The 13,635-nt window shown below is 36.5% G+C and overlaps 1 protein-coding gene across 3 annotated transcripts in view; it reads left to right on the forward strand.

Annotated features, from left to right (window-relative positions):
* Nucleotides 1–13,635, forward strand: part of LOC145678514 (uncharacterized) — a 127,361-nt gene that overhangs the window by 48,071 nt on the left and 65,655 nt on the right. For all 3 annotated transcript variants that reach the window (XM_081748752.1, XM_081748754.1, XM_081748753.1), the window contains exons 4-5: nt 1,166–1,267; nt 8,757–8,971. In XM_081748752.1, the coding sequence (XP_081604878.1) occupies nt 1,166–1,267; nt 8,757–8,971 (317 nt within the window). The remainder of the gene's footprint in view (nt 1–1,165; nt 1,268–8,756; nt 8,972–13,635) is intronic.

Raw genomic sequence — 13,635 nt, forward strand, 5'->3', positions numbered from 1 at the left:
TTGTTTTTATATTTAGTCTTAATTTTAATTGATTAAGGAAATATATATTACTCATGTATCATCGTTGTCATGTTTTGTTGATCTTGTTTTCCCGTCAAGATTAAAAAAAAAAAAAGTATGACTAATTACATACCAGGGATTTAAAAAAAATCTGGAAAACCGGAAAAAGTCAGGAAATCCTTTCCCACAATTTTGTAGTCACCCTGTATTGACAATTAGCGCGAGTGAACTTAGAAAGTCAAAAGAAACTGCCGTAACTGGTCAACTAAAAAGATGTCGCATACCACATTGACAACGTCAGACCACCTACATATTTAATGACCAGTCAGAAATTAATAGAAATTCGACTGGGAGGTTTTAATGCATCCACCGTATAGCCCGGATGTAGGACCGGTTGGTTCGGTCTGCAAAATACCCTGAGTGGTGTTAAGTTAGTTTCAAAAGAGCCATGTGAAAGCCATGTTTTGACTAGAAACCTCAAAGATTCTATAGTGACAAGATTATGGTGTTGCCGGAAAAATGGCAGAAGGTAAACAAAGTAATGTGTATGTGGTTTCATAATGTTATGTTCAAATCACAATAAATGTATTTTCAATTTTGAATTCCATAGGCTCAATACTTTCTAGACAACCTGATAGTAATATATCCTTAAAGCTATGCATACCTTAGTTGCTAAACTGTTCTCTTGGGTACATATTTAAAACTTAAAACCTTATATTCTATCCCAAACTTCTATTCGAGTTTGTCATTATCTCACAATATTTCGATTCTCTCTGGAGTCATCATCAAGGGTAGAATTCATGATACTATTTGGAATCTATTTTTTGATTACATTCTTATATCATTTTAAAACCTGTAAATAGAAAAATCGGCACCAAGTACTCCCTGTACACTTTTGTAAATTCAACACTCTTTTTGCTTTTGTAGAAACAAACTGTAGCTTGTTAGTGTCCACTGCTGTTGTTGCTTAAACCTGTTTGGTTGTATGGTTCTGTATGTATGGTTATTTATGACTTTATGTAGCATGTGTTGATATTAAATTTACGCAAGTAGTTTCTTAAGTTTAGTTTAATTTTGGTTTTAAAATTCATTTGATATTACTTAGTGTAAATAGTCTTAATTCAAATGAATAAAAGTAATGTTTATTCTCTTCTTCTTCTTATAGAAATACGAAAATACTGCTTGAGAAAACAGATGGTCAACTTTTGATGGAGAGTCTCATTCATTCCAAGAGTAATATATTTTTTAGCTCAGCAATGCTTCGAAGGTAAGAAGCACGTCATTCACATCTTTTTGATATATCCTTTTCATAAATAGAATAAAAAACTAAAACTACGTACAACTTTTTGAATTGTTGGAAATTATGTAGAAAGTTCATGTGAGGGGCAGTGTAGATTTTTTGTTAAGTAATGTCAGTAGTTTCGGTTTTTCCTTTTATTTTCCAGTTTTAAATAATTCCATAATAATAAAGAAAGTTTTTTGCGTGCCATTACGTCATAGTATGAACAATCAAATCCCAGTGAGTAACTGTTTATTGAAACGTGGTAACTTTGTTCACTAGCACTTTCTAAATAATCCGTCTTTACAAAAATTAAATTTTTATTTTGTTTCTGCATTATAGTGAAAATTAAAAACAACTTATTAATTCGTACCATGCCCGCAGCTATATATGAACGAATATTGTCTTTTCTTTCTTCTCTTCTTTCTTCCTTGCTCGGATAATGTGATTACTGTCTTGAAAGATTAGAAATTGTCTTTAAGACAATTTAAAGCCACGCTCAGGTCTATAATTCTGCTTACAGATTTCGGCAATTTCTTAATATTGTTTTTCCAAACTTTTGACCTTCCTCCTGGAGTCTTGTCACGGAGGAAAAAGAAAAGCAAAAACACCAGGAAATAAAATGGAACGGACTTAACAAGGGAAGAGCGGTTCTGGAACACGCATTGTCAAATTTAACGATCACACGTCAAATGCTGATGATAGAAGTTGCAATACGGCAGAGTGAATTTGTGCGCTTTTATATTCTTTAATGGAAGGTTGTGAGTCGTGCTGGTATTTTTGTTGTTATACCAATGCAGTGCGAATTTTGTAATTAGTGCTTCCCATCCATCACTTAACCATCCTTTAATTTTGGCTAAATTTAATTTTGGCTTCCTTAAATGAATAAATAAAATTTCAAGTGCGGGTCTGTCTACTTCAGTTTTCGTCCCCAATAAAATTTGTCAATCTTCTACCTTGTATTGAGTTTCTTCTAGATGTTTCGATAGACCTGATACCGGACATTCTGCTCTACGCTTTTGAATCCCTAATATGCTCCTTATTATGACCTTACATTTCTCTTGATTTCGCTTATGTAACTCTCATGGCAACTGATTTTATTTCATAAATACTCTATTTTTCATTGGGATCCGATGTAATAACTCATAAATTGGGTAATGTTCTTTTCTAAGGTTTTGGTGGGTATCTATACAGAAACCGTATTGTGTGTAGATTTTATTCAGTTCAGTTGTAAATCTGAGTAAATAGGCAGTCACATCCATTTTGTGTCATTCATGTCGGTTTCAGGTATGTCAAAACGTAAATTCCTTTTAGCCTGCTTATACCAGTTAATAAATAATGGGACTGGATACTCATTTATACTGGCTAGCTTCAATAAATGGTTAATCTCTATCTGTAAGTCTGTTTCCAGAGAGGTAAGTCGGATAGCGCCTAAAAAGAATTTTTTTCCAAATATTTGCTTTGATACTTACAGAACGAGCAGATTTATTATGTATATACTGTGTGCCGGCTGTAGGCTTGGGTCCCCGGCGGGAGCTCATGCAATTTGGATTCCATATCACGTTAAGGAGTAGGTCCACATCTCATATAGGATCGCTGCTAAAAGGGACACCTAAACTCTAATCAGTCCAATCCAATATGAACACTAGTAATGAACTTATTGTTATATCTTATTATATCGAAATCTAACTAACTTCCTTTTTATTCTCAACAGTAAATCTCAAATTACTATGGATACCATTGAATTTACGGTATTCAGTAAAAAATGAAGCTGTGAATTATCATTGCACAACAAAAGTACGTCGTCTACATATCTAGAATAGCGTACCAACAAAAGTAATAATGGATTCCCCCTATTTATTGGTAAATATTATCTTCAAAGAAAAAAATGCAGAGGTTGTTTCCGATCTATGGTGACGATTTCAACCTACACGTACCTTAAGAGAAGCTATGTCACCACCATCGAGAGTGCTCTGTTTGGTTGCTCTGCATTTGGACAATTGCCCGACATCGAAGTTTCCACTGTAGGAGACTGGCACGCAGTGTAGTCGTATCAAACCGTAACTACTACTCCTGACAGGCTTTCCGTAGCCCTTCAACGTTGAGGGTTCTGTGAGACAAGGCTCGTTTCAGGAGGCCGAAGACGCAAAAGTCCATTGGCGGCACAACAGGGAACTTCAGTCAAATGTCTGTGAATAGAATGGCACGAATTCGACTTTCTGCTGCCAGCCATTTGTTGGAGGAACAGGCGGGTAGAGCGAGATGTGTCAGGTAACGCTCATACTGCTTTCGGCAGTTGGTGCGACGTTCCTGGATGTTTCGGTAAGAGCTTATGAATCACCCCTTCCGTCGCTTTACCAACCTCAAATCGCGGTAAATGATGGTGTGCACTGTCTTCAGTGATGTCTGTAGCCAGTTCGCGATACTCCTTTCTGTGTGTGGATTCTCCCTGGTGACCAGAGCCCCGACTTCCCAAATTCTAGCTCGTGTGCGGCTAGTGGTAGGCCGGAGGTTGGCCTGCTTCTACCCCACAGGAATAATCCCATGCCTCGCCTTACCTGCCTCTGTCTATACCCGTCATATGCCATTTTTGAACACAGTGAATTCACGCTTCTTGCACAGTTTGATAATGGCACATTAACTGTAGTTCACGTCGGAAAGGGCAGTTATGTAGCCCTCTCAATAAGTACTTATTTTCGGCGGCATTTATCCCGATATGCAATTCACACCTTTCACGCTCAGTCAGTGGTCCAAGGTCTCCACACGAGTGGCAGCTTCCTTTTCTTCCTGCTTGGTGGTGCTGCACAAGGGGTGTAATTTCGTCACCCTAGATCGGAAATAAACTGCACAAGATGATCGCAACTGATTAAAAAACTAATTACAAAAGGGATGGATGGGTACATATCGACTGCGTCTATTAGCACCATTTAAATATTATTGGCATTAACTAAATTTCATATTTGTTGTTTCACTTCAAAACTATTCTTCATATAATGTGTAGGAGAAATATTTAAATCCTTGAAATAGTTCACAAATCATTTAGTTAAATTGTACGTAGGATGACGTTGCCCTGAGCTAATAGATCTAATGGGGACATCTTTATGTATCTTCAGCAGGCCATAAATTATGAGTGATTGCCATGGGTAGTGGCCATGAGAGTTACCAGATAAAACCAAAAGGAATCTCAAAGTCCTTCTGTTTTGTAACAAAATTACGTGTCGTCGAACCCAGGATTGCTGATACAATGGAATAGAAATTTAAGCTGTTTAATAACTCGTCAGGAAGTGTTTACAGACGGCTGTAGCAGAGGAGGTCGAAATTTTATTCACAGCTACATAAATTTCCGCTTTCTGGATTCTTGTCATGAGGAGAAAAATAACAGAAAAAAGAAGGAAATATTACTCAAGACAAACTAGTTCTTTGGATAATTAATCAGGGCAGTACGTGAAATTTCAAGCCTCTGGCGTAGAGTGACTCCCTCGTAAGCTCATGTGATTGTGTCTCGATCCAAGCCTCTAGTTAGCAATTCATTTTGCACCAAAGTTGGTCGAGAAGAGGTGTGTGTGTGTGTGTGTGTGTGTGTGTAAAATTGGGAGAGGCCTCTAGCTTGAGTAAAAATTCACCAAACCTCGCTTCGGTTTTTCTGGTCGAAAAGGAGTACCTGTAAAAGATAAAACAGGATTCTGAGTCCAAATTTGAGACAATAAGAGTAATTAAAGAAAGTATAGCGCTGGTAACAATAAGAACCTTATGATAGGATCAGAAAAGAATCCCTTAATTAAATAAAATTACGAAGGACCTGGGCCGGGATACAAACTGTGGACAAGATCATTAGAATCCGTGGTATCTGTACTATAGTCTGACCAAATTTCAGACATTTTGGAATAATTGTTTGACCAAGATAGATTGATAAGTATTGCTCTGTTTTTCAATGTTTTGGTACTTCTGTTTTGTCTAAAGCTGTATGAAGGTCTTCTGACTAGACAATATCTTTCATGATACAACGTTGTAGATTCGCGCATCAACACCCACCTCTCACGATTGGCTTTTCGGAACATGTGAGTTTTCGAGTATGGGACTCCTGTTCCGGGGTTAGAACTCAGAAATAGAAAATAGAAAAGGATAAAAGTCACTGCCCCTGTCCCCACAGTAATTATGCTTCAAAACTTTGCACATGCTACCAACCTCTGCAACACAGATACAAATACACTATGTGAATGTAGCTGAATTTAGGCGCGATGCAGTTGTGTACTTGGAATTTGGAGATTTTTAGCTTCCATGACACCAGTTTGGAAATTGAACTTACCGGTAGTTTCTGGCACGAGCGATGAAATCTTAACTTTGAATTTCTGCTAGCCATTTTAACGGAATTAATTCATTTTTTCTCCTTTTTTTTCCGCGAAATGATTGTTTCTAGCAGCCATAAATATGGTTTCAGTGGTCCCTCTTGAGTTATCCTTCTCGGCCAAAACTGCGTCCATTCCCGGTTAAGGACATTCGACTTCCAGCGTTAAGTATTTCCTTTCATTATACTAAAAGTTTGTTTCTCGCACAACATATCATTTATGATATTTCTTCTAGTTTTCATAATTTGTAGTTGGACTTTGTCAGATTTTTTCGGTTGGTACTCAAAATATTCTGATAACCGTTTCAATGAATTATTTCAATTTAGTGAATTGTTAAGAAATGATTGAAACTTTCTCGTCGCTTCATTCCAACTTTTCCAATATTCAGCAGGAATATCCTGATTCTTACTTTTACGAATTTTTACCAATTTTTATAAACACAAATGATTGAAATTTAGTATTAGCGGAGTGATATCTGTATCAGTGGCGAACAGCAATGATAATGTTGTACTCATTGACATTTTCGTCAATGTACTTCATTTTTAGTTTTCTTATTCTCTCTTCACGCGACTCCTTGCGAAGTAATAATCATTTTAGATGGGCCGTCCCTTGTACTACATTTCGTCCATTACATTATTAAACCAAATCGAAACACTGGGACTTTGTATATTAAGTACTAAATCTTACTGACTATTAAGCAACTTCAAAAAGTATCTGTTAACGACATGAGAGTCACAATTTGTATGTTGTTAGTTAATTTCGAACATATAATTCGCGACCCATAACTCGACATTGTATTACCTAATCTGTTTTTCTTGTTGTGGTAATTAATAAAATGTTATGAAAATTGAGTTGCCACGTATGATTGAAATGACTGAATCCTTGAATAATATTAAATATAATTTCCGGACTGCGGCATTCTGCAGGATTTGGAGCCGTGGATACAAAGAACTATTCGCTTTTACATATGACTACGTGCTGTTATTTAAATAAAAAATATACCAATCCCGCTCCAGCACTTCAAGGTCTGAACATATCGTCACTAGTAGATATCTCAGGTTCGACATCTCTGACATGGGTACCGTAGGACCTATCAGAGGAAAATCTAAAGGTTCTGGATGACACAGATCATCCTTTCTCTGTACTCCATTAGGAACCTAATGGAGTTGTGCGTTTCGCCCGTCCAGTAAAGATACTAGCCTCTTTGTCCAGATTGAGAACTGGAGTGAGACGTCGTAGCTGTTGTCTGGATAGAGAACTCAGTTTAAGTAGTAAAAATTGCTACGCGTATTTTTTAATCTTCTTCCTCTTGTTGGTAATCCTAGATGATCCTTGCCCCCAATGGCTAGGATCCCTAGGAGAGCATATTACGGATTCAAAAGTGGAAAGCGTGGTGCCAGGTTTGTCGAAACATATAAAGAAACTCGTTATAAGGTAGACGTAGAAGATTCAAAAATTTTATTGGGGAGCAAAAATGAAATAGACCCGTATTTGAAAATGTATTTATTCGTTTAAGAAAGCCAAAATAAAATTTAGACATGGTTAAGTGATGAAAGAGAAGCAATAATTACAAATTTCACACAGCATTGGGATAACACCAAAAGTACCAGTACGAGCTTCCTACTATTTCCTTAATGTAGACATCAGCTACTACAAGGCGGAAGGTGGTGTTGTTCTGTTAGACTTTCTCTTGATCTTAATTTGCAGTCCTTTGCATCGTGTAGGTTTTGTCTCCTTCATAAGATGAAGTCGATCAGAGACCTTGAGGTGTCACTCTTATATGTAATAAGCTGTTCTTGTTTCTTCTTACAGAAGGTATTTAGGATAGCAAGATCGTATTCTTCCGCTACTTGTAGTATGTTCTTACCTTCCCCATTACTGTCTTCCAATCCTTATCCTATTTGTGTTCTTTCATACTCTGATCTTGATCGTCCTCTATGTCCATTTAGATCTCGTGCTAAGATAAGTTTATGTAACGAGGAATTCTGCAGAACATTATCTATCTCCATCCACAATTCTTCCTTTGTCCTATCATCACACCCAACTTGTGGAGCATAGCGCTGAGTATATTCAAGGTTTCTCTTTTTCCTAGCACGAGCTTGACTATCATAATTCTGTCGCTTACTCTCTACACGTCCTGCAATGTCTCCTTCATATTCTTATCCAAGACAATTCCCACGCCATTCTTCTTATTCGTTCCGTTGTCTCTACATAAAACTTAATCAACTATCTCAACAGATTTAAATGTGGAAATTAAAAATTAGACAGCTGTGTATTATCATTCAGCACCGCGGAAAATTATAATTAGATGCAAAAAGGTTGCTTTTAGACTTTAAAAACAGTGGTTCTCAACCTTTTTTGACTGACGTTGTAGTATTCATTCGCTTATCACTTCTCTCCATGGATTTATTGAATTCCTTCATTAAAAGTTAGCAACAATGTTTTGGATTGGATACTCCTTATTACAACGATTTTTTTTTTTTTTTTTAATGGCCTAAATCCGGTCCTGAGCACGAACACTTTTTGAGGGTCCTATTCGATGGTATGCCTGAGGAGCTTATCAGAACATGATGTTGACCGATCCCATGAGGCTTATTATGCAGTGTTTTGTCACCGGAAAGAAAACAAATCAAAGGTGAAATTCGCGTTTATTTGTATTTCTGCTCCAAATGCACTATTAATGTTTTCCAGCTTGCTGTGCATAATGTTTCAATTTGAAATCATAAGGCAAAATTATTCTCAATTGTATGTTTTCCATGGTGCACTTTCGTATGTCCCTGTTCAACAGTGCACTACCTACTGATTGCGTGGGTACCCCAGCCTGTTTGCTGGATATGTACAGAGCTTGTGACGTTAGACCCGTGAAATAGTGTTGTGTTGTCGTTTGGGTTGCAAATTTCATTGGCACCAACCTAATAGACAAAACTGTTGTACTTTTTTTTTAATTGAAAATAGTAATTGATATTTGTTGAGTATTCGAAAATATGTGGAGCTTTTTTTATATTTGTTCATACAGTATCTTGACTTGTTAATTATGTATAGTAAAAAATATAAGGTAGATGAAAAATTGCGTTAAATTTTTACTGTATTTTCCTGTTCATGTATAGAATCAATGCTTTTTTTCGTTTCAGGGCAAACTTTATTCAGCTTCTTATTGAGAGTAATTTGGGAGAAGAACTGTATGATATTCCACAATATACAGCATCAAATATGATTATTCCATTAGGGCATGCCCATTCTCATTGTACTGCTGTCTCCTATACAAAACACTCATGTCTTGCTGTTTTACTAATGTTCTTCCGAGAAGAGTGGGCTCCCACAATCGACTTCATTATAAGAAATAAAGGTAAATATAAATTAATTATGTTCTTTTTGAAGTCCAATAAAAGATTTTTTGTGCCTGAAGATATTTTATAAACAATGTCATATTATCATGTTCGGAAAGATGTATGATTATTTATTACTGTTGAAAAAAGACAAAGATAAAATAATATTAGAAGTAAAGCAGTAAACTAAAAATCCTCTAGACGGAAGAAATAAGAAATGTGGAAGCATTATTAGACATGACTGATGTTCAAGGAAAGAATTAGAAAAATAATTAAACTTTTTTCTTTTATCTAAGTAATTTTTATATTTATGGTGTTATAGAGTGATAGACTTGGAAAACTTCACGTAAACTATTAAATGCCCAAAGCTTCATACTGTTACATTACGAGTATGCATAAGAATTGTTCTGGGTAAATTAATGAAAGTTACTCTTCTTTAATCATGAGAATCACATGAAAGAAATATTTTTTAATGACCGTTAGTACAAATGTTTAACAATATATTTTAGTAGCATATTCAGTAGAAGGAAAAATTCCTTCACAAGCGAATTGAAATTCCTTCTCTATGAAATCCTTGATTCTGTATAAGCTTATTTCGGAAGTTAGGGGTTCCAGAGGTGGAGGTATCTTACTGAAGAATGAAGCAACGTTCCAGGAGAGTTAATTAATCTCAAATCAAAGAGAATAAACACTAAAATTATTATGCATCCTTCAACTCAGCTAATTTTTTTTCGCACTGTGCTGTGCTCGTGGTATTTTAGTATCCTTTACGTTCCGGTTATTCATTCTGTGGTATGTATTTCTTTTTCTATACCTTTTTTCTCCCATCCGTTTTTTTTTAATTATTTATTTATTTATTTATTTATTTTATCCTTGTTATCTTCCCACTGAAGACGGAACTAGCTTTGTGTTCCGAAATGTGTGGAGAGTGTTTATTTTCCTCACCTGAGGATTTATTGTTCAGTAATCACTTTTTTTTGTTAATAAGGATAAACACTACTTGCTGCCGGGATACAATTCAGAGTAGTTGATGCCACTATTATATCCAGAAGGATCATTTGGGAGGAGCAGATCCTCTTCTGAACGATGAAGTAGGATCAATATACTAAATATAAGTTTTACATCAAAACAAAATAAAATGTTGCTATATTAGTAACAAAAATATATATGTACTGTATGTGGGTATATTTTGAACTGAATTTTTGAGCAAAATGCGATTTCTTACTCGGTTTTAATCATTGTACAATAAAACAGGATTTACTTTAATTCGTCCTTTTAGTTTAGCCTTGAAAAATATACATATCATGTTCTGGCTGTTATTTTATCTTAAATATATCAAAAATCGGTGCAAAGTAACCCATATGATCATGTGACTTAGCACCAGTACAAAATTTCAGTTTCTGTAATGTTGTATACTGCTTGATGGGAAGCTACAATCGTGTAGTGAATCTTTTTACCATCAGGAGTTACAAACACACAACTAATCCTAACAGAAATATCAGATTGTCTTGAAATATCAGATTGTCTTACAGAAGTATTGAACCTTTTAGAGATCAGCAGTGGGAATACATCTATTGTGAGTTGAAAATTACATTATGAAACCACATATACACCACTGTTTGATGACCTTCTATTTTTCTAGCAACACCATACTCCCGTCGCTATAAAAAGTTCTATGCTTTCTGGTATTTAAAAAAAAAATACACATGGTTTCCATAGGCTCCTCTTAAAAGTAACTTAACACCATTCAGGGAGTTCCGCAGTGACCAAAACAAATTATAATCTCACGATCCGATGTCGGGGATCTACGTTGGATGCACTGAAACCTCCGAGCGAAGTTTTCTTAATTTCTGACGGGTCGTTTAATATGGTCTGGCATTGTCAACCTAGTTATGACAGACTATCTATTCACCATCTCTGTCCGTTTCTTTTGACTTGCTTGCGCGCCAAGTAAACTTTGTGGTGGACAAACACCGTGTGCGTGGGTTTCCTCGGGGTTCTCCCGTTTCCTCCCACTCTTCAACTCACCATTTCATTCATTACTCATCATCATCGTCTCCTTTAGCCTAGCCGGCATAACCCTGGGACGTAAAACTCAAAAATTTCATTTTTCTTTTGACTTGCTGGTGCATTCGCGCTGATTATCACAATACCAGTCTGAGTCTATCATTTTGTCCGATAGCAGCAGCTCGTGATGCACAATGCTCTTCCAGTCCCTCCAAACGCATAACACAACCTTTCTGGGCGTCAGTGTTGCTTTGCCACAGACTATAGAGCTTCTTCTCGCTTCGACCATGATCTTTTTTCAAAAATGGCTCGAGTTTGCTACGTTTCAGTATAAATTCACAAATGGAAATTAGATCGAGTAAATGTTGTGGCACCCAAACGTCGACTTCTTTTTTGAGGTAGCTTTCTCCAAATAGCTTAATATTGTTTGGTGATGGATGTAAGTCATTAAGAAATTTCCCAGAACGAGAGCGCCATCTTTTGAGTGTTGCTTTTGTTAATTTATCTTGTCTATAAATAGCACAAATTTCTTTACGGGCTGCACAGCATTTGCTTTTTTTTTTTTTTTTTTTTTTTTTTTTTTTTTTTTTTTTAATCGATATAGAATTGTAAAATGTAGCACAGTTCTGCTGGAAGTTCACTCTTCACTTATTATACAAATTCCATCACTTTTTGCACATATACTAGCTTCTATTGTCAGCTGTTCTTGTTCTATTAAGTTGAACATTGAACAACCTCTTGGCTATATAGATAGCGTACACCCTTTTGGCGTGGGAGGCCTGATTTCTGTTCCTGACGAAAGTTCATCTGGTTCGAATCCTACGTTAAACTGTAGGCCCGCATCTCATATAGCCTCGCTGTACTAAAACGGACAAAACTCTAGCTAACAATTTGTAAATTATTTATTAACTCGCTAACAATTTGTAAATTATTTATTAACTCGACGCATGGCAAAACTTCAGTGTGTCTTTTCTGAATACAAGTGTCATTTTCTTAACTAATGAAAGTCTCGATGAGAGGGGAAGGAATATTGAATCAGTGGTAGAACTCTTATGCGTAAGATCTCAACTTCATTGGTATATTTTGAACTAGGAAAACAGATCACTGAACAAAGCAAGGTTTATTTTAAAATAATACCTGTCTGACAGTTTCGCCAACTGACTGAACATTGGCTTCATCAGACATTGTAAAACAAGAGAGAGTTGCATCTAAATATAACAGAACCCCGGAAAATGGTTCTGAACGCTGATTGGCTGATCAAAATGGATTCAGCCAATCAGAACCAAAGTTGACAAAAGTGAAACTAACACCCTCCCTGGTTACACAGATACACTTTCCTCCCTGGTCCGGTAGGAAACTAAGCTACAAATTAGGTCTTTCCAATGGCTTGCCCCACTGCTTGTCAGTTTTAAGTCTTGCATTCCAATTCATAACACAGCTTCTCGCTTGTGCTATGGAATATCATATTTTGGGCAATGGAATATCATATTTGTGAATCATCCACAAAATGCAGTTGTATCAACTATGCAATGGAAAACTCATTTTCAACGCACGGATATTTCCAACCTTTTCTCTTTTTCGTACCCTCTAGTTTCAATTTCATCAGAGTTCCTGGTACGACAGCATATTGTTGTATAGAAAGGCGATCGAGAACGATGGGTACACAGTAACAGCTTTCTGATAAATTTATTGCTATTTTTTTAAACATCACTGCTGGTTTATCGGGGTGGTTCAAGTTACAGAGACAAGATCAAAATTTAAGAGGTGTTGTAGTTATGGTATTCGTTCCATCGAGCGATTCTGTGCACATGACAATCATGCTGGTTTCCAAGTATTCTTAAGACCACTTTCAATCTGTCCTGGTTGTTAGATAATTCTATATCATAGATTCGGGAAGTAGAGGCAACAAATTTTATGCTTTTGTAGCCGGAGTGTCTTTCGCTGAATAACATCGTACGGCAAGTGGGGAAAAAATCTCATTAAAGGTAAAAATCATATGCAGATGGCCATATCCATCTCAATATAAGGAACAGTTAGTGCCTTTGTAAATCAAAAAACAACCCAGTACCTCCCGACTAGAAGTGTCATCCTATTTATACCTCATCTGAACAGAAGTGAAAGGTTTCTGCTGATGTTGCGTGTTCAAATGTGGATTTTACGATGCAAGTGAGTACGAGTTCTGGAAAAAATCAAAATAGTTTACAGCAGCCTTTTCCAACCTGAGGTCCACAAACTCACAAGGGTTCGCAAGACGATCTCAGGAGGTCCGCAAGCCAATTTGAGAAAGGCACACACAGTAATGAAGAATACACCATTGGGTCAACATGTATTTGTCCTAGCAAATTAATAATTGCTGGACGTCTCCAACTCGTGCAGAGCTAAAACTTTGATCTCTTTAACATTTTTGCCTAAAATCACTTAAAGGGGGTGAAATCAGGGCAGGTAAACGGGGTCGCCTGCCCTGATTTCACCCCCTCAGTTGTGAACTCTGAAAGGGGGCCGCAGGGTGGAAAAGCTTCGGAAAGGCTGGTTTACAGGGATTCTCAGTAAAAGATATCATTACAAAAGCAGAATTACTTTGATGTATCCAAAGTGTAATGACATACATCAGTGCGCACTGCTGCTAAAGACTTATGTTCGCAGACAGTGAGATTTGCCGGTAAAATGAAGTTTCAAT

The sequence above is a fragment of the Thermobia domestica genome, chromosome 2, assembly GCF_964235325.1.
Source record: "Thermobia domestica chromosome 2, izTheDome1.hap1.1, whole genome shotgun sequence".
NCBI lineage: Eukaryota > Metazoa > Arthropoda > Insecta > Zygentoma > Lepismatidae > Thermobia > Thermobia domestica.